General features: G+C 52.6%; 1 protein-coding gene across 2 annotated transcripts in view; it reads left to right on the top strand.

Annotated features, from left to right (window-relative positions):
- Positions 1-14105, top strand: part of MAPKAP1 (MAPK associated protein 1) — an 82530-nt gene extending 68425 nt beyond the window's left edge. For both annotated transcript variants that reach the window (XM_065648524.1, XM_065648523.1), the window contains 3 exons: positions 2424-2561; positions 10918-11015; positions 12575-14105. In XM_065648524.1, coding sequence (XP_065504596.1) covers positions 2424-2561; positions 10918-11015; positions 12575-12700 — 362 coding nt within the window. In that variant the 3' untranslated portion in view covers positions 12701-14105. The remainder of the gene's footprint in view (positions 1-2423; positions 2562-10917; positions 11016-12574) is intronic.
- Positions 14106-27142: the final 13037 nt, after the last annotated feature.

Here is a 27142-nt window from a genome sequence, read left to right as displayed (position 1 = left end):
AAAGGGGGGGCAGGTGCAGACCCCAACAAAGGAGGCACGAACAGAACAGTGTTACTGGAATGATGCACCCAAGACATTTCTTTTGATAAAATGAATGAATTAAAAAAATAGTAGAAGAAGCATTTTTACTTGGTTTTTTGAGTGTGACTAATTTGTGCTGTGATACAGAGACTGCAGAAGCCACATACATAATAGTGTTTTGATTTTAGGTTTCAACACATCCAGATTGTGAGAACAATAACAGAAAAAAGACAACATTCTTTGTCAATGTGCTCTCTGGATGTGTGTGAGCATAAGCCAGCGATGTCGAGATACAGAAGTAATGGATGAAGTATACAGCAACAATTTGCAGATAAAAATAATAGAAGTTAAAGTGTATTTTACATGATAAAAAAAAGATGAAAGAGGAGGAAGTCTGTTACATCTGAGATGGTTGCAAAATCCATGCTCGGGGAAGTAGCCTCTGCTGAAAAGATTGATGCCACGGGGAGTGACCTTGGTGTGGAGCAGGCGCTGGTGATGTATGTATGAGCATCTCACTGCTAAATGGACCCAGATTTGTAGCACTAATATACATGGAAGCCCAGAACCAAACTCAGGATGGCAATAAATCAACAGCCACTTTGGGTGTCATTTCTGGTTTATATTCCACTATTGTTCTATCACTTTAATTCATGTCACTATCATCTGTTCATCTGGAACAGTTTTATATAATTTTCCAGTGGAGTTACCTGACAAATCCTATCAAATTAACAAGGTGCATTAACAATATTGACTGACTGTGAATTCTGAAGTTGCAGGACCATACAGTGAACATTTTTTAAGCATATTTTCAGGGGTGACATTTTTAGAGGAAGGGATGGGGAACAACCCTTGCACACAAAGAATTTGCACCTTTATTTTTAGAACTTGCCTTGACTTTTTTCAGTGAGAAAATAAGAACTTGTACCATTGACTTTGTATGTTTTCCTTAAACTACAGAAACTGCCATTTTGAATAATTAACCATTGCAGTGGAATAACAATGCCAATTTTAAATAATTTGTCCAAAATTAGATTACAAAGCAAAATGTGCTCCAGATACAGCATCAGCCTGCTCACGTTACGAGTTCTAGCAGTCCTTGTGTTAACTGGACTCTTGATACAACGCTTAATTGAAATGTGATCTCTCTGATGTGACGTGTGTTTAATGACAAAGCGCAATCTTGGATTGACGGGGGGTTGGTGGTGTTATTAAAAGATGAGCTCCCGGCGAAGGGACCCGGTGTGAGTGGGAAGGGCTGTGATTGGCGTAAAATACAAACCAACCTGGTTTGCAAATTCTGCAGCCATGACCAGACATTGAGAAATATTGGGTTAATTGTGGAGAGCTTGGGAGAGTCGTTACATGTGTGGCATCTTACTTTTATTTTGTCACATCTCTTGAAAGTTTTATCATCAGCTCCTTTAGTTTTTCTTGTGCTTGAGACAAGCCGAGTGTCGTGTATTGGAAGCACCATAGTCAAACCCCTCCGAGGGAAAAGGTTATCTCTGTGTTTTTTCCAGAGATGCAAGAGTTAAATGATATTTAAATATTTTTTTCCTGTACTGCTTCCTTTTGTCGCTTTCCCATGAGCTTCACCTGTAACTCATGACTGAAGAAATACAATTATTTTGAAGAGTCCCCACATCTTGATGTAAAAAGCACACTGGAGGTTTGTTCAGTCGTGTCCACAGCTTCTGGCCAGTGAGCTTCTGCCCTCAGTGGCGTTTTGCTGGGCACTGCCCCGATGACACCAGGACGGATAAGAGGGACCGTCGGGCGGTTCCACACGCTGCTCCAGCTGCGGGTGACCTGGGGAGGGGACATGGGGGCTTTCTGCCGTGGGACCCCCGGGCGCTGCAGCCGCACGGTCCTGGCTCACGCTCAGAGCCGCCTGATGAGCGCTGGCTGCCGCTCGCCAGCGGGGCAAAACCACCCAGGATCTCCGGGCTGGACAGCTTTGTGTTACCCAGGTGAACAGAGAGCATTTCTGTGCTGCTCGTGGCAGGGAATGGTGTGTGTGCTGGGCAGGACACAGAGCAGGGGCGGGCTGTGATAGTGTCTATTGCATAGAATGGTGGTGACTGAAAAACTAGCAGTATCATCTTATAAATCTTGCAGCTCATGTAGCTACTGCTTCCAGAAGAGCTCTGTATGTGTTGAAAAGAATGTGTTCCATGGTTTCATTCTTGTTGGTATGCTTATGCAGGAGAATCAAATGCAGATTATCAATGCAGTTTGATAACCGTTTGCTTTTGGTTTCAAAAGCTCCTGTGCTTTCAAAAAGCCCCAAAGGGCAATATACTTTCATCCCATTTAAGATTTATAAAGTGTGTCAAACAGCTGATATGAAATCGCTTAAACAGATCACTGCTGTGGCTCTCTATTCTTTCTCATCTCAGGTATTTCTGGAGACAAGGTAGAGATAGACCCTGTTACTAATCAGAAGGCCAGCACTAAGTTTTGGATTAAGCAGAAACCCATTTCAATCGATTCCGAACTCCTCTGTGCCTGTGACCTTGCGGAAGAAAAAAGCCCAAGTGAGTAGTCCTTTTTATTTATGTTCTCTCTTCTCTCCCTCCCTGTATGTGCTACATGTCCAAAGAATTATTGCTGCCATGTCCTTTTCTTTCTATAGGTGTATTTTATTCTTTATAGAATGTTTTTAATCTGACTCAGTTCTGTTACAGAGAACACAACATAAACAGATACACATTTTATGAGTGTCCTTTTCATGCTGCTTACAGCTAATGGCATCATTAAGAGTGTTTCTTGCCCCCTGGCAGTAGCTGCTGGCAGTGTCACACCAAGGAGACGCCGGCTCTGCCCGCCTGCTCTCCAGCCCGTAGCTCGGGGCTCAAATACGGGTTTCAACATAATTACAATTTTTTTGAACTTCTTAACATCCAAGTTGGTTTTAAACAATTTCTTAGGTGCAAACGAGGATCTCAGACATACAGTAAGTAGCAGTGCCATCTGAATTCACTTTGGCCGTGGCTGCAGGGTCACGACGTGCTGCTCTGGGAGTTGGGTTTTGGGAAAGCAGTGACCGTGCCGGACAGCAGCGACAGCTACATGAGCTGCTGGGCATCCCCGCTCAGCCGCAGCGGCAAGAGGTCAGGGCTTGCTGTCCTTAGAGCACGACTTGGCAAGCCAAGCGCTTCTGCTTGTTGTATCAGTGGAGTAATGGAAGTCTAGATCTGTACAATTTGTTTTAAAAAGCACTGGATAGGCCCTGGGGGAATTGGGCAATGTCTCTCGGTGGTGCCAAAATGTAACTATCTACTATCAAAAAGTAACTGCGGTTCAAAAGCTCAGATGGATTTTATTACACTTGTGCTTTTGCAGGGTAGGGATGCTAAGTATTAAGTACTTATCTGCAAGGTGACAGAGAGGGAGAATTATGTGATACATATTTACAGAGGTAATGATCTGTTGAATTCTCTTGGAAGAGTAAATTTATGGCTGCCACAGATTTTATCAGCAATTATTGAACTATATCTTTCTCCCCTTCATTACCCCTTCCTACTTCCATGTTCTTAGTCCAGTTATTATCTTCCTTTTCTGTCTCTCCAGCGAGATTTCATGGTCCTTGGGAAGATGTGATCCCAAGGAGAGGCTTCCCTAACGACCAGACAGTCCAAACTGTGCAGCCGTTGTCTTTACAGTTCAAGGTGGTTTTGCACTTGTAAACACGGTAACACCTCTGGGTTTGAGGCCACATTTCATTTCAAATGCAAATACTTATGGTGGTAAAATTGTGCCCACAAAAAGGGGCTGTGTCTGAAAAGCCAACCTTGGAACCTGGGGTTTCCAGCTCACGCTCCCATCAACACGATGGTCTGAGACCTTCCAGCCGAACCCCCAGAGCCGCATCCTGCTGGGGATGGAGCTCTTCAGCCCCAGAGGCAGCACCTGCTGCTTTAGGAAATGGCATTTGTACCCAAATCCTGCCAACCCAGGGAGATACAAGGGACAGAACTTCACCTCCAAACAGCATCCAGTGGTGGAAGGGCAGGACTCCAACTGGAGGAAGAATGTGGTCACTTTGTGAGGATGCCGACAGGTTAGGACACCAAGGTTTTGATTTACTCATTTTCACATGGCTGTCATAAACTTTTCCCATTAAATAAGTGTTCAGCATAGTTCCAGAAGGAGAAAATAATTCCTCCTGAAATCTGCTGACCTCTTCCCGCTTCGCTAAAGAGGTTCCCAAAGTCACTCTTTTAGGCCAGTAGAAGAGGCTTCTAGTGTGACACCTCAGAATGATGCATTTTGGGGACTCAACAGCAGATCAGTATCTCTTGAATTTTAAATGGAAAAAAGTTATTTTAGTAGCATAAAGGAATGAAACTCACTGTATTTCACAAGTTTTGTCTGTGATTTTTATCAGCATAGTGATATATGTTTGTAGCAGAGTTTACATAAAAAAATTATTCCCGGATCTTCCTTGAATGAATTATTGCAAAGAAAGAGAGGCTGAGTAAAGATAAGGTCTTTGAGTTCTGCAATATATTTTGTTTTCATGTGGTTATCTCTCGTAACACAAACACGCTCCATCTCGTCTTTCAGGACTGTTGTGCACATGTAGCAGTGCTCGAGCGGTTACACCGGGTGAAAGCTCCGCGTATGGTTTATGAGGCTCCTAGCCTTCCCCAGGCATCGGCTGTAATAAAGTGGAGCCCGGCTTTGCTGGGCTGACTTGTTGTGCCTCTGGAGAGAGGAAGGTTTGCAGGAGCCTCCCAGAGCGACCGTGCTCTCCAGCGAGGCCCAGGGGACTTTGCTGGGACCGGCGCAGCTGCAGGTTTCTGCAGCAATGGTTCCTCTGAACATGGAAACAGCACAGTTCAATATTCTGTTAGCTCTTACTCTCTGCAGGCTAAAGAGATTTCAGAGTTTTCACTGATGCTTTTCTGCAGAAATGTAAGAACAGAAATTGTGTATCAATGCAGTGGAGAGCCTCTGCTTATTTTCTGATAGTTTTCTTTGAAAAGACAGTTTCGTGCAGCGAAGCTCTGATGGCACTCTTTTGAGTGTTAGAGGACTCCACAACTTCAGGGGTGACGTGTTGTGAATATTTCCAGTGCGGCTGATGCTTTCCTGTGCTGTGAGTTTGCCGGACTTAGAGCTGCGCTCAGTGAAAACAGAAAATGAAAATAGAAAGCTTTGGCGTCTAATTTGCCATTAGTGTGGGTATTGTAGGCAGGAATGGCTGATGATTTTTGTTTGCCCTTGTAGTAGGCCTGGGTCAGCATTTGAATTTTTATTTGTAAATTAAATCAGACTCCCTGAATTTAGACAAAGGGAAGAGGTAATGGCCCTGCTGGCTCGATCAAATGCCATTAGAACCTGAAAACACTGCGTATAAACGGCTTGTTTAAATCAGGTTCAGTCTGATTATCACGAGAGATTCTGAATGTTTTGAATCTTGAAAGGAAGCATCCTATCATTGAGAAATAAGATTTAAGCCTTAATAAAGTAGTTGTCATTTTTATAGCTGAAAAGAGCTTTGTATCTCAATTAAGTGTACATAATATAAAGTCTTAAGGAAGCAACATAATACGTTTAATACAATTATATCCCTTTGCAATAGTGTAATTTAAAGGAAATCTGATTCTGTTAATGTCTCTTACATTACCTGGACAAGGGAGAAACTTCAGTGTCACTGGCCGTTGCCTTTGTCCACGTTGCAGGTGGCCCGAGCGCGGTGGTGGCAGCTGCGCCATGGCTGCCCCTGCGCCGGTGCCGGTGGCCGCAGTGCCGGTGGCCGCGGTGCCCAGTGGTCCTGGTGCCGGTGGCTGCGGTGCCGGTGGCCACAGTGCCCGGCGCGGGTGCGTGGGACGAGCAGCCCCGCAGGCAGCGCTTTGCTGGCCCCGGGCTCAGAACTTGGGCACACTCATAGTTTTCAAAATAACGTGGGGTTTTCCATTCGTGAGTATTTTATGATAGCTGCAGAAATCAGTATTGTTTGATTATTTACTTGAAGCGCTGATGAAATATTCTCCATGATCCTTTTCTTGCTTTTTTTTCCTTTTAATAAAGCCGATACATCTCAATTGCTAGATCCGAATGTCCCTGATATGAAGGTAGTCTAAACAAAGGTGTTCTGTAGGTCACGGAGTACATTGGTAACTTCGGTTTGTAATTTAATTGCCTGCTTTGCACCCTGCAGCTTAAGATTTCCTTTAAATTCTTATTCCATTGTTGCACTGGGGCTTAACAGAGTGTTAACCTGGTAATAGGCACAGGGCCTCCCCATTATATGTCTCGCTATCGAGCGGTTCTGCATGACTAGTTAAAAAAGATGGCAAGAAGATTAATGAAAGCCGCCTGGTACAGAAGGGGGGCAGGTACCTCTGCACGACTTGTGGCGAGGAGATATTAGAGCTGAACCAGAGCTCGGCTTTTTCTTTATCCTGTGACCTCTGAACCTGCCGTACTGTCGAGAGCTGCCAGCGGAGCCGACGTTTTGATTGATGTTGCTACACGAGTCAGTCTTTCCCATTGAATTCCACATCTGCACGAAAATAGCTTTTCCAGCAGTATTCATGCTGGCTGTAAGTGATAGCCCAAGTGATGCCTGCGCTGCTGCTGGGTACTTTGCACTTAAAGCTAAAGGAACTTGATGTTTTAATTCAGTAGCCAGTTCCTCCAGATTATGCACGTTGGGTAGTACTAATTTAATGAATTCATTACTGGGTTGTAAAAGGACAAAAAACATACAGAAAGCGTTGGGAAGGTGTGGATGGATTCCTGCTGCTCAGGAGCTGGAACAGAGACGTTGCAGTTTGCTCAGAGCCTGCAGCGGAGCAGAGCAGAGAGGCAACAACCACCCGTGTGCTCTGCAAACTGCACAGAATCTTGTGGGCTGGGTCCCATTGTGAATGAGGCAGAGCGTGAAATAATAGAAGAAAGTTTGCACTTGATAGAAGACTCATCAGAGACTCAGATCAAAAGGTAAAAAATAGGTTCGGCAGAGAAAATGTTCCCAAACTTCAGGCTTGGAGTGAAAGAAATCTCCAAGTGTGTAACAGAAATGAGTCCAAATGCACAGGGCCGCGCAGTTTGCAGAGCAGGTCAGCGCCGCGGCGGGACGGCAGCGCAGGCACCGGCGGCACCGGTGGCACCGGGTTTGCCGCTCCCCCCGGCCTGGGCCGCGCTCGGGATCGCGCCGGGTTGGGGCGACAGGCCGGGGGTGTTGGGGCCCCGGGGCGGCCCCTGCACCTCGTTAAATCCACCCCTGCTCAACAGCCTTTCATGCGAGCCCCCTGGAGCACAATCAGGAGTGCGCATTGCCTCATCCTTTTAACAAATATGTTTTGTAGCCCTATTAAAAGGGGTCTTCATCTATCCTGTCAAAGCTATTCTGCTGGGGTTTTTTAGTTTAATTACACTATCCAATTAAAACTCCGTGCTGCATTTTGATTCGCTTCTCCTTGGGCTTGAGTGGATCTGACATTTACAGGACTCGCCTTTCAGGCAGACAATGGCGTGATTGATGAGGTGCAGACGCAATGAAGGAGGCGATTGCCATGTGGAAACACTGCTTAGTGCATTTTGATTTATTTATCATCTTTTTTCCCAAACAAGGTTGCTGGTGAAGAGGTTGTGGGCAACCCCGAGTTCCACCTCAGTTTTCACCGTTCTCACAAAAATATTTATTTGTATTCTGCCTTTCATAATAATTCAAAGCAGAAACAAAAGGCTTTGGGGGAAAAAAAATCCCGATGTGTGAATAGTTACCACAATTTGACACAAAAGGGGATGTGTGCAGCACTTCAGTAGCACCTCTGCTTTCAGGACATCTGGGAACAAGACATCCACTAATGGCAGTGGTTTATAATCAGCCCACAGCAGAGTGTAAAGACCTGAGCTGTAGGAAAGTGATCGTGAAATATGCCACTCTTGAGAGGAGCGGGCAAGCCGGCAGGGCTACAGCGATTGCTTTGTCCTGAACGTTCACATCGTTTGTTGCCACTGAAGTGCTGCCCGGGTTTGCAGGAGACGGGTCACCGGGACGCGGGGGTCGGACCCCGCCGTGGTTCCACTCATGTCGGGGTCAGGGCTCCATCCTCTGGACACCAGCCTCTGGGTAACTGTCGCTTGCGGAGGATGGGCTGAGCCCCTGTGGCACTCAGGACAGCGCTGCTGCTCCGTGTCCCCGAGCCCGCTCGGTGCCGCCTCCCTGCAACCCCCGGCACCCCCAGCAGAAGACTCGTGAGCCTGCTTGTTATTCGAGCTTTCCAGGAGGGGTGTTGTGATGCTAAAGCAACACTTGTGTTTTTGTAGGACCTTCAGGCCCTGCTCCAGGGTCACAGCCTCATTTGTGGGGTACGCACATGGATTTCAGACACCAGAGTCCCTCCCCAGTGCTGTTAGATGAAATGTAACAGTGGCTGGTGAGCAGAGGTCACCCCATTTCATGCAGTGTTTTAAGTAAATTTGCCTTTGTACAGAAACATTGGTTGTGTGTATTTTATTTTCATCATTCCTTGCCTTTTTACTAGTATATTTCTATTTCTTTGTAATCCGTTCTGAGTCTGTGAGAAGAGATTTCAAGGTCTGATCCGGTTGTAGTCACAGTTTCTGAAAGAGTAAAAATCTGTGATGATATCAAATGATGCCCATAAGTGTTTTGCTCTTCAGAGAGGTCTTTCTCTAGCTATTTATCCCACTAATAACTCTTAATTGTTGACTTCTGCCTTATGGCCCTGTAATGACAAAGCAATCATCAAGGTATATTGAAAAATTAACATAAATTTGCATTTCCCAGTGTTTGTTTTCTTTTTTGTCCAAGTCATGAATATTCCTTTCATCCTCCATCTAATTAGTGATTTCATTCAGTGCATATAGTTTTAAAGAGTGGCACTGGCAAAAGAGAGGGTTGATTGTGTAGGAGCCACGGTGATGAAGCCGTTCGTGCAAAATCTGCATTTGTTTTCATTCTGCCACCGTGTGCAGTAGGAGCCACTTGAGCTGCTGCTGTTTGTTACCAGATATTCCTATATGGAAGTATAAACCCATTGAAGTTCCTGCTGATGTCTCAATTGTCAAGGGTGGTGCTCTGTTGGAAAGAGGTACATCACATATTTAAGCCCTCTTGGAAATGGAAATCAATCTCACAATTCAGAAATTCCATCTGGCTGGGATAGTAGCCGAGCAAAGTGCCAGTTAGGATTTCAATGAACTAATATTTCATGCTGTAAATAGTGTAATGTGGACACGGAGCACATAAACATAATGCTGTAATGGGGCTTTCGAAAGAAAAGTCTTCTCAGCTTCTTTGCACTCGATCACCCGTCAGGGCGCAGGCCGCGCTGTGATCTTGGCATCGGGCTCAGCGGCAGCACCGCGTCCCCCGTGCCCCCGAGTGTCCCCTGTGCCGCGTCCCCTGTGCCCCCGAGCATCCCCCGCGCCGCGTCCCCTGTGCCGAGCGTCCCACTGAGCGCAGCCCATGGCTCGGTGAGGCCGTTACCAGCGTCTGTCCCTCTAATTGTCGTCAAAAGAGCCGAGTCCTCACAATTCTAAAATCAGTGCTCAAAACCAGAGTTCTGCTCTGTCAGCTGTATAAATGCTTTTGCTGGAAAGGAGGAGTAAATCGCGGGTTTAAGAGAAAGACGGGGGCACTGGGGAGAGTTTCTCCACCAGCAGGACAGAGGCCGGGATCTCGCTTGGGTTCCACATGAACACGTGGCTCTGGTTCCATGTCCTGTCCCTGCGCCGGGTGGCAGAGCGGGGAGAACGTGGAACGAACCTGGACACGGGGTGAACGGAGCCGCGACTCGCGGCAGGAGCCACCGTGAGCCGCCCACACCCCAGACAAAGAGCCTCGCTGGGATCCTGCAGACCATGTTTTGTGCCGTCCTGATTTTCAGTTCTAGTAGTCTGTTTGCGTAACTGTGTGTGATATGAAATGTCCAAGGACAAGGGCGGTGTCGGGTCCCCAGGAATGGTGCCCGCATGCTCTCAGAATCATAAAGAAGCTCAATCCCGTCCCGAGCAGAGCCAGGGTGCATGCATTAACATGCTGATGAGCGCGGCCAGGAATTCCCGCATCTTTAGTACCACTGAGGCATCGTTTGTCAAATGATTTAAAGGGGTTTTTATTATTATTATTAGCCAATTTTTCAATATAGATTTTATATTCCAGATTAGTGCATCATAATGGTGTTTAATTAACATGCCACAATAAAATACTTGCATCTCAGATTTCCTGGCCACAGATCTGAGCGTATATCAGTCACTTTTTGGTAACCTGGAGAATTAGATAATGTAAATAAGGCTTCGAATTAGCTTTCCTCCAGGAAAGACCTGAATTTACAGTAATGTGGCTGTTACTTTATGGATTACTTAACTTTGACCTTTGAACTGAATACATTATGACAAAACTGAGGGAAAAGTACAATGTATAGAATACGTTTGATTGTAATTTTGGAGCCGTGCACACCCACACAGGTGAAGGGTATTTTGCCTTCCCACCCATTCTGCAGACAGACCTTGACGCTGGAGCCACGGCCGCGGGCTGGGCTGGGGTTAATTGGCCTTTCGTTTTAAATATAACCCTTATCTCCTGCATGGGGTGATTATACAGTGAGTAGTTCCATAAAGCCGCCCTAATGTGGCAGTTCAGCCGAAATGCACTGGCGGGCTGAGCGGGAGCTAACCAGCCGTTTGATGGATTCTGCATTTCCTGCAGCGGGGCTGTGATGGGAGAAGGAACTTTATTGAACCGGGTTCAGCTGCTCCTGTGAGCCACCACTTGCCTTAAATTGAAATGACATGAGAAGCCTGTCAGCGTTCCGTGGCTCCTTCTGGCGCGCGGTGGTGCGCGGGACTCGCCATCTGTGCGCGCGGCCGCGTTCAACGCTCTGAGCGCATCTCTTCTTGTCTTTGCAGGTCATGCGATATTTAAACTTACATATCTAAGCAATCATGACTACAAACACCTTTACTTTGAATCAGATGCTGCTACCGTCAATGAAATTGTACTGAAGGTGAGTATTAAATGTTAACGTGCCCCAGAATGGGTGTTCTAGCACTTGTTGGACGTGTGGGTGTCCGGGGGCTCCCGAGGCGCCAGGAGCTGCGGCTGCTGCTGCCTCGTCGGTGTTTGAGAACAGCCGCACAGGGACGGCCGGCTTCTGTACAACGGTCCCTTTCGTATTTGTTTCTAGTTAACAGAGACACTGGTTTTCTGTGGAATTTAATAGGAAAATACCAAATTTCATTGTGCCCTTCACACGTCTGTTCCGAACGCAGCGTTTGTACAAAGCGAAAAGGTTGTTTTTCCCACCCGATACTTCATCAGATTTATTTGCTTTTCCTGTGGCTCAGTACATACACATACAGACTTATTTTCTGAAACAAATTTTTGTTACAGTCTTGAATGATTAATTTTGATTTTCCACAAACTAATATTTTATAGCAATTCAGAATTCGAAAAGCAGTAATTTTGGCAAGCCATCTGTTATGTTTGCTTTGATTTTCTATGTGGAGTTTGGAGGATTGCTAAATAACTGACGTATGATAAGATAATTTTTATTAATAATGTAGAAGGTGAATGTATTTGGGGGATTTTCAACTTACTTCATGAACTGTTAGGCCAAGTCTTTTGTTCCTACTTTATCTTAAATAAGCCCCTGTAATCCAGAGCACATGACACATCTGAGACTGGTGCTAAAAGAAGGCTAAAAAAAGAAAAACATTTGCTAGGACTAACATGAATATTCAAGAGAGAAATATTATTGAACAGCTTTTTCTTAGCTTGCAGATTGTTGATATTGAACATTTTCTGGTTTCATGCATAAGTTACCAGTTTGTTTTCAATTCCGTCAGTATTAGCAGTCTCAGGGAAATCACACTTTTCAAGTTAGGGGGTTTTACATGATCAAGTGAGAAAGACCGAGGCTTTATTGACCATGAAAATTCCCTATACTTTTATGCCTTAAGCTGTAATATGAAATGAAAGTGAAACACTCTACAGTGCATAAAATTGTGCAAGTTTTAAGCCACAGCGTATTAACCAGCTAATGGCAGACCAAAGGGCATTTTTATCTTTTTGATTCTTGCATTAACCTTCCATTAAAATTATCTATGTGATTATCACAAAGCACTGGAGATAATAAATTTAGGGAATAGCAGGCTTGTTAAATATCATTTAAAAATGCTTTCATCAAGTAAAATGTGCCAAAACACAGGGAAACGATGAGATCAGCTGAGTATGCAAACATAGCAAGGGAAGAATTCTTTTTACTGAAGCTGATGAAGGTGTTTACTGAAGCCCGTTGCTGCACCAGGCCGGCGCTCCGTGTCTTTGCGACTCGGTCCCGGAGGTTCGGGTGACGCGGGTGGGATGTGGGGAGGGGACGCGGGAGCCGCGGTGGGGACCAGGGCCGGGCAGCGGCTGCCAGAGCCGGGCTCTCCCGCTTCTCTGCACCACCGGGGACTGGCTTTACTAAAGCCTCGCTCAGCTGGGCGGGGAGAGGGGCCCTGCCCGCGCTGGGCTGCCCCACCGAGGCACCGACGACATTAAATACCGGTTCGTGTCTCGCAGGTTAACTATATTCTGGAGTCGCGAGCAAGCACAGCCAGAGCAGATTATTTTGCTCAGAAACAAAGAAAACTGAGCAGGAGAACAAGCTTCAGCTTCCAGAAGGAGAAGAAGTCGGGGCAGCAGTGAGGCCTGGCCGAGGAGAGCCCGTCTGCGCGGCCCGGGAGACGCGGGGGCCGCGGGAGCTGCCGCCGCACGGGCAGGAGCGGCCGCGCAGAACCCAACGGCCCGTCGCTGCCAGCTGGAAGATTCTCCCTCGGTGGTGATGGGAAGTCTCCCCCGTGACACAATAAAGAGCCATATCAGCCGGAAAGAAGACTGTTACGCTTCAGGTTCCTTTGATTAGAAATAAGAGAATGACGTAGACTGGCATCATTTAATTACTGTATTATGTACAATCACAAGAAGAGATGTGATTACATGTTATTTCACAGCCTGGTTAAAATAAATTATATACATCTGTAATACACCCACGTACACACAGGTATTGCTTGTGACATGATCAAATTTCTAAAAACAAAATGTAGGACAAATGTATCCATTTTTACTATTAATAAACAGATGTAATCTTTTTCAAGGTCCATATGATGCACAGTTCTTTTGGGGGGAGGCTGGAGTCCCAGATGGTTTCACTGCTGTTGCTGAAGTGCAGGAGGCAACCGTGAGCCAGGGAACAGCAGCCGGTGCAGGGAGCTGATTTGTGAAGAAACGTTGAGACGGTCGAGTCTGTTGTGGTTTGTTTTGTTCAGAAATATTTTTATTTAACTGTGCTTTTCAGCTTTGCATACGTTTTATTGGAAGTTATTTGCTTCAGTCACCACAGTGTTTTGAAATCAAGGCAGCACCTCCGCGGTGGAAAGGAGCATCCTCCTGCCCGCGGCTGCCCGCGCTGGCTCCGCAGCTCCTCGAGACACTGAGAAATGCCTTCTCTTTTTCTTAATATTGTTCTTTAAAAATAAAAATTAAGACCTGCTTTGTACTGGGATTTGTAACTATTTTGGCCTTGTCCACACGTGAAGGGGATTACTGGGAACCAGAGCTGCGGTTTTGGTTCAGTTCACCAGAGGTGTCCTTCAGAAATCTCCCCGAGTCGCCGTGGCCGGAGCTCTGCGCGGCTGCCGGGGATTCGGTATCACCAAAATGCCGCCGGTTCCGAGGAGCATTTAACCGCAGCCGGGGCTGCAGGTCCTGCGGGCAGAGCAGGTTCCCCCGCCGCTGCGTGACCTCTGGCAGCGTCCTGCCTTGCTTTTGTAGAGAAAACTTTCTGAGCCTTAACACGTACCTTAGGAGGAAACACGAAGGCAGAGACAACTTGTCACTTATCGGTTGTGTTTTAAGTTCTCGGTTTGTAAAGGTTCAGCCCTCCCGGTGCTGCCGCAGGAGCGGAGCCCTGTCCTCACTGTACAGTCTTCCACAATATCTGCAAAACAGGAGAAAAAATATTTTATAGTGTGATATTACATTTTTTAATATTTTATATGTGCAAATGCAGCACAGATGCAATGGGGAGAGACCCTTCAAATAATGCAATGTAAATGACTCTTTTAACCAACTTTGTGAACTATTTAACATTAAAGTTGTTATGTGAATGTTCTTTTGCCACATAGTTTCAATTCTTTAAACTGAACTCAAAAATTGCCTACGTTGCTATCAGAAAATATAGAAGTCTACTCGTTTTCTCCATGGCCATAATGCTATTGCCACCCACTTACATTTATTTATTATCAGTAGATATTCCATATGTGCAGTATTTTGCTTTCAGCAAAGCCTAAAGACTCACATAATAAACAAATCTCTGCTGGCTGAACTGTGGCAATATCTGTGGGCGCAGAGCCCCGTGCGCAGACATGCGTGGCTGCACCGTCTCTCACGTTGTGCCGCGCACGGTGTTCCCCTGCGGCAGAGCCGGGACACGCGGCACGTCCGGGGAGCAGCCGGGCTGGGGAGCCCCAGATGAGTTTATTTGCTCTGAAAGGGCTGTTTGCAGATAAGATCTTTCAAAATTCAGATCCAGTTGAATATGTGGTGTGGAGGAAACCGTCCCAAAATTCTGGAAACGTCCAGCGTTTCAGGAGATGAACAGCCTCTCCCTCCGAACAGACATTTCTACCATTTGGTGCTTGCTGAAAGGGTTAAATCGGAGCTCATGGTTGCAATCTGTGCGCAGCTGAACACAAACCCAGCACGGGCTGGTCTTTCCCGGTAGTTGTAGATTTAATTGATTCAGATGGGCATTCAACTGGGTCAGCAAAGCAAGCTGTTCCTCGTGCCTTCCTGGCTCCGGCGGGAGGGCGGCTGCGCTCACGCCACGAGGACGCTCCTCACGGACGAGCTGTTGGAGGCATCGGAGCTTTGCTGAATTTTCTCTTACTTCTGCTGTTGGAGGGGACCCGGCTGCACGTGCACCTGGGGTTTTACGGCCGATGGCACCTCATGGAGCAGAGCGTGTGCTTGCGAAGAGTTGCAGGCACAGACCTGGTGAGAGTCCACCAGGAGAGATGAGTGACCTTTGTGGTGAGACCCCGAGGTCATTCATTGTGCTCCTGGGTGGCTGAGCGTTTGTCTGGGAGATCCGTGAAAGAATAAAATAGCTGATGCTGACGAGCGGCTTTGCTGCTCAGGAGCATCGGGCAGGTGGGGATGGCCCGGGGGGGAGCAGCCGCAGCGCGTGGGGACGAGCGCGTGCTACCTCCTGGGTCCCATCAGCATATTGGGAAACAAAAGAGCCACCTTTGAGCAGAGAACACTGGGCACGTGCTGCATCCCGGGCGAGAGCACTGGGGAGCCTGACGCCGGCTCTGCCGTGAGCTCCGGGAGTCGGAGCCAGAGGTTCCTTTGGGGTTCGGTTGGCAGGAGCCTGGCGTGTCCCAGGCGCTTTTGCTGCTGCCCCTGCACCCACCCTGCACCGGGACAAGCAGCAAAAACCATCATACAGCCCTGGGTGCAGCCCTGAGATTAATGGGGGGAGTTATTTATGGAGACATGTTTGTAATGGGCCCATGAATTTCATGGAAATGCGCTGCTGTGGCAGCGTGTGGTATTGGGTGCTGCTGCTGCTGCTAAAATTAATGCCCCTTAAATCACATCCCAGTGCAGCCTCCCCAGTGCGGGCGCTGGGACGAGGACGGAGACGCGCAGGCAGAGCAGGAGCAGAGGCCGGGCAGGACAGCGGGGGCTCCCGGCACCGCCGCCCCGGCACAGCCGCACTGCCGCGGCACGAAGGGTTAAGCACTGTCATGTTTTATTCTCCCCACACACCTCTGCTTAAATGCAAGAAAAGAAAAAATCTCAACAGGGTGTTGTTTGCTCTAAAAACCCTAAGCATGATTTGTGAACTCTCACAGCCTTGGTAATCTCATCAGAGTAATGGGATTATATTTCAAATCACCATGGCCTGTTCATTACACATTTAAACTCCTTTGACAGAGGAAAAGTTAAATAAAATGTGTGCGTCAGCCCTGGTTGACTTTCCCAGTTCTCTTTCTTGATTAGACAAACAGATGCTGAGCTCCAAAATGAAAAAATAATGTGCTCATTTATTCATTTTTCTGACAAGTCACAATAGATTTTTAACTACAAATGAGCCCCCTCCCCAGGTGGGGAGTGCAGGGGCAACACACGCGATGCCATAATGGGCTCCGAGCCGGCGGCTCAGGCTAAACTGGGGCACAAGTGGTCACTTCCGCACCGCGAGCGCGGGGACGGGGCCGCGATTCCCCCATTGCCAACACTGCTGCCGCCTGATGGATTTCTCGGAGGAGCTGACAGCGGCACTTGCATTCCAGCCGCCGTCGCGGCAGTGGCGGGGCCCAGGCTGCGGCAGCCCCAACCACAGCACCGCCAACCTTTCTGCACCTCCCGCCAGCCCCGCTCACCGCGGACAAGTTGCACCCACGGGACCTGCCCCGCTCAGCGGGGCTCCCGTCCCACCCGCTCTGCAGCGCTGCTCCCAAACTGCCCTTTGCATGAGCATCACCCCAGTGTGTGATGGAGGCTGAGAATCCGCCAGTGGGTTCAGACTTCTCAGGAGCTCACGAAGACGCACACGTGCCGGGGAAGGCGCCGGGGCTGAGCCGGGCCAGGGGGGTTTCAGCTCGGGCAGTGCTGGGGCTCTATTAGGGAGTCGAAATGCCAGAAAGTTAGAAATACACCAGCAAACACCATTATTGTCAGGAGAATGCAATCGCCTACAGTAATGAAGCAATTATTAATGAGCAACTGCAAGGCTGTCATTAATTTAAGCTTTTCGGGATCACAGACTAAGGCAAGTTAAATGTTAAAACAGAGCTGGGGCTGGGCTGAGCGGGGCTTTCCCCCATCACGGGTGGGAAGACCAGGGCCCCGCGTGCCTGCGGTGCCCTCCAACCCCAACCCTCCCACCCCCAGCGCCCGGCGACCGCACCAGCACGGGAACAGCTTCACCCCGAGCCGGCACCGGCCCCTTCGGGCAGCCCGGGTGGCAGCTCCACAGAGGACAGGGCTGGGACAGGGCCGGCGCTGCCCCGTCCTGCAGCGGCACAGCCGAGGTGCCGGCGGCTCCGTGGCACAAGTGCCGGGTGTGTTGGGTGCAGCCGGGAGCTCCCGCACCAGCGCGCAGCCCCGCGCCGCAATCTGTCACGGCGGCTGGGGCTCGCCGGCTCCGCAATATGTACCTCATGTCTGGGCTGTCATCGGACATAATTCCGCCCCGCTGGCATATTGCTGATTTGTGCATGTGATGCATGCAATCACCTGAGCGAGGAGCCGGGGGTTCCTTGATCTGGGGCTGTCAGGGCAGAGTGTTTTAGTGCCGCTTGCGATTAGCCGGAATTGACAGGCCCTGCGAGCGGGGAATTGCACAACTGGGGAATTAACAGCCAGGGACTGAAGTGGAGTGTGGCACTCGTTTAATCTGCAATTTATCAGTTTATGTGGCTTCTTGTCGCAGACAGAAGATTACACTCCAAAAAAGAAGGCTCCCTTTTTTTTTTTAATTTCACCTGACAGGGAGAGGGAAGAGCGATGTTCAGAGGCTGACGCAGCCCCTGGTTCCGCTGGGTTACCGGCCCGTGCTGCGCTGGGTGGCAGCCAGAGTGTCCCCAACAGCCCTGGCACAGGAAAAAGGCTGCAGGGTCAGCAGCCCCAGGGCCCCCATCCCGCCTTCGGCCGCTGAGTTTTGCCCCAGAAGGCCGGGCAGGTGCTGCTCTGCCTCACAGCAACGGCCACCGGGGTGACACGGCCCTGCAGCCCCCGCGTGTCACGGCCGGGCCATGCGGGGCCATCGTGCGCAGGCTGAGCAGCCCCGTCCTGCCAGCGCGGCCGCTCCTGCCCCGGCACACGCGCTCGCCTGTCCCCGTCCCCGTCCCCGTCCCCGTCCCCGTCCCCGTCCCCGTCCCCACGGCACAGATGTTCCCACGTGCCGGCCACGCCAGGCGTGCGGGAGGCTCATCCGTGGGCACACAAAGCGGCAGCCACGGCAGTGCCGCCTCCCGGCCCCACCACCCCGCGCTCCAATTTTGATAATATCATTAAAGGCTGATAATGGTTTCCAGGAACACTGTAGCCTTTCTGTGAGGTGACAGCCTGTAAAAGCAGCGTGACAGATAATGTATTCTACAAGGGTACAATAATGTGACTCTGAGCACATTAAACTCCTTTAATGTGGGTGACATACACCTTCCTCGTAACACACATCATCCTGGGGCACACGCGGCGACGCGGGGCCGGCACCTCTGTGCCCACAGACACTCACCTGCCTCGCTCCCCGGTGCTCCAGAGCCAGCGCTGCTGCTGGTGCCGTTACTGGTGCCGTTTCTGGTGCTGGCGCCCCAGGGCCCCCGTGCAAGCGGGGGCTCCCGCACCAGCGCCGTTTTTCCTTCCCGCAGTGCAAGGAGGTCAAACGGTGCGATGCAAATGCTCCCGCTGCTGCAGGCGATCCCCTTGGCCTTCCTTGGCGGCCTGCTCTGATACCGCAAACCTTTATCCAACCTTATGGTATCAAAGATTATTTATAATGAGTTAAATATGTTTTTAGCAGCTTCTTTCCACACTTACTGCCACACTTCCACTGCCACTTCAACTTAATTAGGGAGGCCTTGCTAAAGAGATGGGAATAAATGCATCTATAGAAATATATCTATGTATAAATGAAGAAAGCAGCCACCACAGGTCAAACCAGTACTTTCAATTTATTGCCCTGGTACATTCATTTGTAAATAGCTTTGCCTTGCTGGTTTCTAAGTGCAAGGCTAATGCTGGAGTGCTTAAATTAATAGTGACGCACACCTTTCATTATTGCTATTAAATTAGGTGCTGGGCTTTGATGGATTCACTTGTTGCTGAACTAAAAGCCTTAGAGATGTGGGTGTGTGTATCCATTTGGTTTTACAGCAAATTTAGGTCTTAATGTCAAGCCAGACAGAGCTGAGCGAGTTCCTCCTCAGCACACACTAATTAGCAGGACAGGCACCTCCTGCCCCAGCCCCGCTCCCGGCAGCGCCGTGCGGGCTCGTGGTGCAGGCTCGTGGTGCAGGCTCGTGGTGCAGGCTTGTGGTGCGGGCTCACGGCGCGGTGACGGGGAGAGACGTGGCGGGGCAGCCCGGCAGGACCATGGTCCCAGCAGCCCGGACAGAACCAGCCGGCTGCCGCAGGAGCCCACAGCCCGGCAAAGCGCCAGGGCTGCACTTCAAGCCAGGGGCAGCCGGGACCCCCCGGCATCACACCTGGCACCAAAGGGCTCGGTGCGTCTGTGCTGCCACCTGCCACGGGCATCGTCCCTGCGCTGCTGCAGCGTCCCACCGTCCCTGCCCAGAGCGCTGCGAGGAAAGGTGCGCTGGAACATCAACCAGACCCCACAAAGTCCCCGCAGACACGCGGTGTTGTGACAGTAACATCAGCCCTGTCACCTCCCGGGCTGTGACTGACGTGCCAGCGTGACACCTGGCACAGCGCGGCGGGTGTGGGTGCGCACTGGGGGTCCCGCTGCCCCGTGCCGGGGGGGCGGGCTGGGGGCAGCCGCATGGCTCGGCCGCCTCCGAGGGGCTGCGGCTCTGCCAGGGAGCTTGTTCTCACTTGCGAGGCCTCTCAGAGACCGTCTAAATACAGACAAATACACGGAGATAACAACTCGCCTTCAATACCCGGGTTAACTGACCCGGTGTGTGCGCATGCCGGTTCGCAGCCAGCGCCGCCGCGGTGTGAGCGGTGGTGCCGTTGGTACGGTGCTGTGTGCAGCGATGGCCGGTGCTGCAGGACCTGCTGACAGCGGGTGCCGGGTCCCTGACCCATGGGGTGCCCGTCTCCCCGCAGTGCCTTTCTGACCTGACGCCGTCCGGACATCGGTGCTGTTCGGTGACCGATGCTCAGTGGGGCACAGCAGCTCCCGCCCGGCTGTCCCCATGCGGGGGCCAGCGACAGGGACCCTGCAGCCCCCGGGGACCCTGTTTGGGGCTGCGGGATGGGATGTGGGATGGGGCTGGGGCTGGAGCCCGGGCCTGGGCTGGGCTGAGCTGTCTTTGTTCTGCGCGCGGTTCCCACTCTTAGCGTGCCATCTTGAGGCCGTCGGCAGCAGCCCTGCGGCTCTGCCACCGTCACAGCCCCGGCCCTGGCCCTGGCCGCAGCTGGGGACCCGCTCAGCTCCCAGGGCCGCCCACCCACAGCAGCCCCGACACCGCCCGCCAGGACGTGGCAGCTTGGGGGCTGTTTGGGCCGTGGCGAGACCCCCACGCTGGGGCAGCCTGGAGGAGCCGGTGCCCACCCTGCCATGGCACGGGGGGGACGCAGCCCCAGTGCCCACCGCCCCGCTCGCCGCCTGATGCTGCCGGGGACCCTTGACTGGCACCCAAGCGGGGGCCACCGCCACGTCCTCAGCAGCCCCCGGCTACTGTTTGGCTTGGGGAAGGGTCTCCCCCACCGGAGACCCAGTTGAGATGCGGGAGTTGGTCTAGTGTGGGGTTTTTGTCCCCCCTCTAATACCAACCTCATGATTTCTGGTGAACTAGGTAAAAAACAGGCTCCACAGGTCCCTTTGCAGGCAATGTCACTTCTCCAAGGTGTCTCTTCCCAGCCCCACATGCCTGTCATGCTATTTGGAAAAAGAAAAAAGCTGTCTTTTTGCATCCCGGTTTGGTGCCTCTCATCACGTTGTTGCTGGGGGGATCAAACTCATCCCCACACTAAACCCTGCAACAGAAAATAAGCAAACAAAGCACCATGGCAGTGGCTTCCCGAGGCTGTGACACTTCCCCTTGGCGCAGGGCCCCGCTTCTTTCTCTGTAAAGCATCATTATTAGTCAATAAAAGTTAAATCCCTGTGATAAGACGGCACCCCCCGTGGAGGAACAGACTGATGATTGTGAAGGAGAAGATCTGATAAAGACCTAATCCAATTACTTGCCAATGTTTGCTCTTTTTAAATGGGACTTTAGTGTTGGTTTGGGGTTTTTTTGTTTGTTTTTTCTCGTTCTGAAGAATTTTCTGCCTTTCCTCTGCTCTGGGTGATGAAATGATGGCAGCTGCAGGAGGAGGGGGCACAGTGACCAGGGCTGAGCAGAGGAAAAGCGCCCGGCCCGGCCGGGGGGGCTCAGCCCCTGGGCAGCCCCGGGCAGGGCTGCCGGGCAGGGGTCTTGTGCCAGAGCATCATCCGAGCAGCTGGCATTGGCAACCAGGTCACCGTCTCGCCTGAGGGACCCACATGCCCGTGTCCAGAGCTGGGGCAGAGACATCTGCTCAGTGCAGCTTCCCCGCGGACAATGGGGCGCCTGAAGCGCCCAGGGGGATGCAGGAGAAACAGGGGAGCGGGAGCCCCCAGGCTGCCAGCCGTGCCCCGACGGTGGGCAGGCGCCTGCGTGACCTGCCCGTGCCCACAGAGGCACGATGGGGACACGTGTGGTGACGTTCCCGCGGGTGCCCCGTTCCTCAGCCAGGACCCCTCTGCTGGCAGTGGCGCTCGGGCATGGGCAGTGCCAGACACACAAACTCCCCTCCACGTCGCTCTTTGGTGTTATAGGGATAACAAATTGCTAATCAGCAGCCACCCCCTCCTCAGTGTCCTCTGCAGCAATGCTCCAATAATTAATTATAAACTACAATACTGATCAGCTTGCGTGTTCTCCGTCTGCACTGACAATCATTAACCATAATATGAAATTTATAATGTTGAGACGTGGAACCTGGTGAGATGAACTGCTCTGCTTTTTAATCAGTTTTATGGGATGATATAATGCATTGATCGACAAAGACAAGATACAGCGCATGTTCCTGTGTCTATAGCCATGCAACCTTATTAATTTAGATTTACAAAGAGTTGCCTGATCTGGAGGGCAGAGAGCAGCGAAGCCACCTGGTGCAGGACGGACCGTGCAGGACCCGTGCGGGCAGCAGCGAGGGGTCCCTGGGCAGAGGGGTTTGCGGGGTCCCCGCAGCCCCGGCTCCCCAGGCGCTGGGCAGGGCTCCCCACAGCCTGGCTGCTGTGGCACAGGGTGGCTCCGGCGTTGGGCAGACTGTGCCCGAACACCCATTCAGGGTGACACTCGTGGGACCGTGGTGGGCTCGTATGACCCTGGTGAGCAGTGGTGCCATCCCAGCAACACGGCACTGGGCAGCGTGTGCCTGCCTGCACGTCCCTGCCCGCACCTCCCTCCTCCCCTCGAAATGCATCTGTGATTGGGGCAGTGCCTTCCCAACCAGTACAGCCCAGTGGCGGCCGGACAGCTGGTAACCATATTGGTGTGTCTTGGGCTGTCATATCACATTTGCTCGCCTGCGCTTGCTCTGCACCGCAGAGGCTGGGCCGTGGTTTTCAGGTCAGAGGCTGCATCCAGCATGGAGGAAAATTCCCGTTTCCCCACCAAGACATTAACTGTGAAGTGGCCCCAGCGCGGCTCCTCCACCCCAGCACCGCGGCCACCCCGGGACCCCAGCCCCGCATCAGCACTGAGTGACCCCAGCTCACCCCTCTGCAGCATCCATCCCGAGGCAGCAGCAAGGAGCTGGAACAGCCACAGTCAATAGCGAATGGGGCTGTAATCAGCACCAGGTAGCACAGTTTTATGGAAAGTAGGACTTGGCTTGTCAAAAAATTTGGTTTCACTCTTTCAATTTAAAAGTTTAACTAATAAAAGCAACTGAGAAGCTGTGGTATACTTAGGCTTCTGTTAGGCATTTGATTTAATAGTACATGACATTTTGATTAAAAAATTAGCTCTATATAATATCAATAGAGCACACATTAAAAGGATTAAGAATTAGCTGAGTGACAGGTCTCAAAAAGTAGTTGTCAATGGGGAATCATCATCGAATGATGATGTTCAACATTTTCATCCACGATCTGGAAGTAAATATGAAATCAGTGCTGATAAGATTTGGGATGACAAGGACTGGTGGGCAGACGGGAACACTGACACAGGGGAGCGGCGGGGAGGCTGAGGCGATGCCCAGCACCACCGGCATCCTGATCTCGCTGCCATGGGGAGCCGAGGGCAGCCAAGCCCCACAAGGGACGGTGAGCACAGGGCCTGGCTCGTGCCACGGGGACAGTGGGTCCCTGCCATCCTGGGGGGATGCAGCAGCAGCGATGGGAGGTGGGGGCTGCAGCCCCTGGCCCCCGCTCGCCCTCCACGAGAGATTACTGGTGCTGCTGCAAAGATTCATGCACAAGCTGTGAGCCCTGGCAAGGCAAAACACATCACACTGACACTTCCCAAAACAGCCAAAGCCCCCGCCAGCCCCCGCCACCACCTCAGCTGCAGGTTTGGGTGCCGCGTTTCTCAGGGTTAAGTATGAGAAGGAACATCTGCAGCCAGCCCACCGCAGCTCGGCTCGCAGCAGCCCTGCGCTGGGAAGAGCAGCAGCCACCTCTGCTGGAGCTGCAGGCGGGAGGGCTCACGGCAGCCGGCAGCGGCACCGCCGGCAACAGCAACTCCGGCACCCACAGGTGCAGCACGGCACGGCCGGGTGTCACCCTGGCCCCTCCTGTGCACCGTTCCTGCACATCATCCAAGCCCTGCAAACAGGACACAGACGAGCTGTTGGGGGATAGAGGGGACAGCACGTGCCACTGCGGTGCCTCGTGGCTGCGTCCCACGCCAACATAGCCCAAGCTGCCCAGGCTGCCGCGGTGGGCTGGGCCGTGGGGACACGATCCCCTGAACCTGCCCCGGTGCCACTGGCCGCTCCCAGCACAGGTCAGGGCACTGCGGCTGCTCTGCCTCTGCCACTGGAGCAGCTGGTGAGTTTTTGAAAGGCAAATCTTCACCAGTGCAGGGAGTGTTCCCAACCCATGTTAATTCCCAATTGTGAACGCTTTCAATTAGCGACCGCAGGCACTCAGCCCGCTGGATGTACTCATTAGTGACACGGCCTTGCCACGCAGTGACAATCCGGATGACAAACCTGTCTGAGGGACGCGCGAGGTTTTGGCTGTGGCACAGCACACGTGTTAGCGGGGGAGGCAGGGGGAAGGTGCCCCCAGGTGCCCTCGGCAGAGCGGGGACGTGCTCGCACTGCTGGGCACACGGACCCCACAGGGACCTGGGGGACAGCACAGCCGCAGCACCGACATCCCCAGCGAGGGTGATCGGGTGCCTGTGATGGCAAATGTAGGAGGAGCCCCCGTCCCGGGCTCAGCACATCCATCACCAGGAGAGGCATCTGCAGAGCCCCTGGGGCTGCTGCGACTGCTGAGTCCTCTAAACCCGGCTGAGCAGATGGCCCTGGGCCACCGCCAGAGACACCTGGCGAGAAGGACACGTCCTGTCCTCAGCCACGGAAGGGGGAGCAGAACTGCAGGGCCTCCGGTGCTTCTGCAGGGCCACAGCTCAGGGACCCGTGCAGGGGACACAACCCGCACGGCTGCAGCGCTGCCCAAGCCGGGCCCGGCGGGGGATTCACCGTGGGCATCGCTGCCCTCCCGGCCGGCATGGTGAGCTCCCGGCTGCGAGCACCGCGGCGGCGGGGGACGGCACTGACTGCGCTTCCATGGGGCTTGACTGGCCCAATAAAAGATTATCAGCTAAATAAAACAAGAAGTGAGTGATGCCACTATGCCCTGCTGGATTGAAATTGTGTGAGCAAAGTGGTTTTCTCGAGGAGATTTATTTCCTCTGCCAGCTGCAGGCAGCCAGCCCAGCGGAGAGAATGAGCCTCTCGCTCTGAAGCCACCGCTCCCTCCTGCAGTCAGCACGCGGCTTTTATTTCATTTTTGAGGGAATCAGAACAATAAAGGAAATACAAACAGATATTCACCCACTGCAAAACACAGGAGCGCACGTGTGCACGCATACACACCCCCCCGCCCAGTGCACAGCACCTGCTCCAGCCCCAGCCCCAGCCCCGCTCCCCACCGCGCCGGTCGACACCTCAGCACCAAATCCCACCCGGGACCTGCGGCAGGAGCTGGGAGGGGATCCCAGGGCCTGGACCCAGCACCAGCTGTGACGGTGGGGGCAGCGCTGGCGCCTGTCCCACTGCCAGGGCCAGCGCCGGCACAGGCAGTGCCGCAGCAGGACACGGGCTGGGACCGTCTGCCCCAGAACCCGGGCAGGGACGAGCAGGCAGCGGGCAGCAGGGCTGACCATGACGGATGTGGGCACAGACAGCACAGTTTTGGCGAATGCAGCAGCTGTTGCCGTACTGGCTGCCCCGGGCAGGGAAGCCGAGCAGCAGCTCCATAAACACTTGGCTCTGGGCAGGCACTCACCACCAGGCAGGGGACAGCACGGCCACCACCTCCTGCACCCTGGCGAGATCAGCATCCCACGGCAGCTGCCAGCGCTCCCGCTTTTGGAGCCAAGCACCCACAGAGGCTGCACCAGACGAGTCCTCAGAGCCACAGGGAGCCCCTTGGACGAAGCCATGGCCTCTGCCATGGGCGACTGCTGGCGGTGGGGGACAGGGCCAGGGCTCTGTCCTGCCACAGCCTGCAGGGAGCTACCATGACACCAAACGTGGCACCCGAGGTTGCCCAATTTCTGCTGGTCAGAGCAATCCCCCTGCAGACATCACAGCAGAACCAGAGCCTGAAACCGCTCACCATCACCTCTCCCACCATGAGCTTTGATTTCGGACACCATCCCCTGTAACAGCCGGGCACCGGTACCTGCTCTTGCCGCACCCTGCTCGCTGGAAAGCTATTAGATCCCCAGTAATTGTAAATACTGCAAAGTGCTCGAGTCAGCAGTCTTGCTGAATTTTGCTTTCAACATCTGCAGCCCAATAAATCTTTGTCTCCTTCAGGTGAACTGCACTCTCGCTCAGGCTCCAATTTCCATCCCTCGGCACCGTCACCGCAGCAGCACCAGCCCTGGGGGGGTCCCGCCACCAGCCCGGGCTGTCACCCCGCGGGGCCGCAGCGACAGAGAGGGACCCGGCCCCCTCGCGGGAGCCACGGGCAGCCCCGGCCTCACCAGTGCCGAGCGGCCACACTGCTACGGGCCTGGCGGCCACCGGCACCATCCACTTTGTGCCAAAACCCTTCTACTCACCAGACCTTCACTGGGCTTTTTTTTTTCTAATTGTTTTCAAAACAGATTTCATGTGGTCCCAAAATGAGACCATGATTGTAAATTAAAGTGTAATTAGCCTTTACGCTTTTATATTCATTAACTCTTCTCTGTTAATGATGCAGAGGTTGGAGCACAAACCCAGCATTATGAAACCACATCCAGGAAATAAAATAGTGATTTAGATAATGGCCAGAATGTATTGCTACTTACACATAATTAAACAAATGCTCAATTTACACTTGGAAACATGAATGAATGTTGATTAACCCCAGCCCAACGACTGTGCTGGCACTGTGGTTAAGTGGCTGCGCTGCTGGCGGGGCTGGCAGCGGCGGGCAGGGCAGGGACCCGCTGCCCGCAACGCACCCGCTGCCCGCACACACCTGCCCGGCCCAGGTGCTGCAGCACCGCCCAACCACGGCCACCCTGTCCCGGACCCACAGTCACCCTCCGGCTCCGCAGCCGGTGCCAAAAGCCGCCCGTCCCACTGCAGCAATGGCCCGGCTGCCGCACGTCCGGGGGTTGCTGCCACAAGCACCAGCCGTGCTGCACACAGGGGCTGTGCCCCTCGGGGGGCAGCGTGGCCGGGGTGGGTGCTGTGCCGCCGCCAGCGGGGCCCGAGGGGGCATCGCCCCCGGCCGAGCAGCACTGTGGGCTGTGGGGTGCCGTGGGCTGTGCCGTGAGTCTGCCCGCCACTGCTGCACAGGCTTTGTCTCCCCGTCCCTCTGCACCTCCTGCTCTCCACATGTGCCAGTTACTATGGAGACATTGCCTCGTTAGCGCAGGAGGAGCCTAATGAAGTCCACTTGTACGGGATAACATTTTTTTGCTGCAGAGGTGGATGGAAGGAGCGCCAGGGACACATCCCCCAGCGCTGCGTGCACCCGGCTCGCAGCTCTGCCGGGGGCTCTGCGCCCAACGCCGCCGTGTGCCCAAGGCAGGAGCTGCTGCCGTCCTCGTCCTGGCGAGCCCTGCCCGCGGGGTGAGGTGCCGCCGGCGCGCAGCCGTGAGCCAAGCCCGAGGAACAGCACTGTGCACAGGGAGGGCTTGCCCGCTCCAGAGGGAGCTGGATCTGGTGCCATGCGGGTCC

The sequence above is a fragment of the Caloenas nicobarica genome, chromosome 19 (genome assembly GCF_036013445.1).
Source record: "Caloenas nicobarica isolate bCalNic1 chromosome 19, bCalNic1.hap1, whole genome shotgun sequence".
Classification (NCBI taxonomy): domain Eukaryota; kingdom Metazoa; phylum Chordata; class Aves; order Columbiformes; family Columbidae; genus Caloenas; species Caloenas nicobarica.
This window is presented reverse-complemented; position numbering and strand designations above follow the sequence as displayed.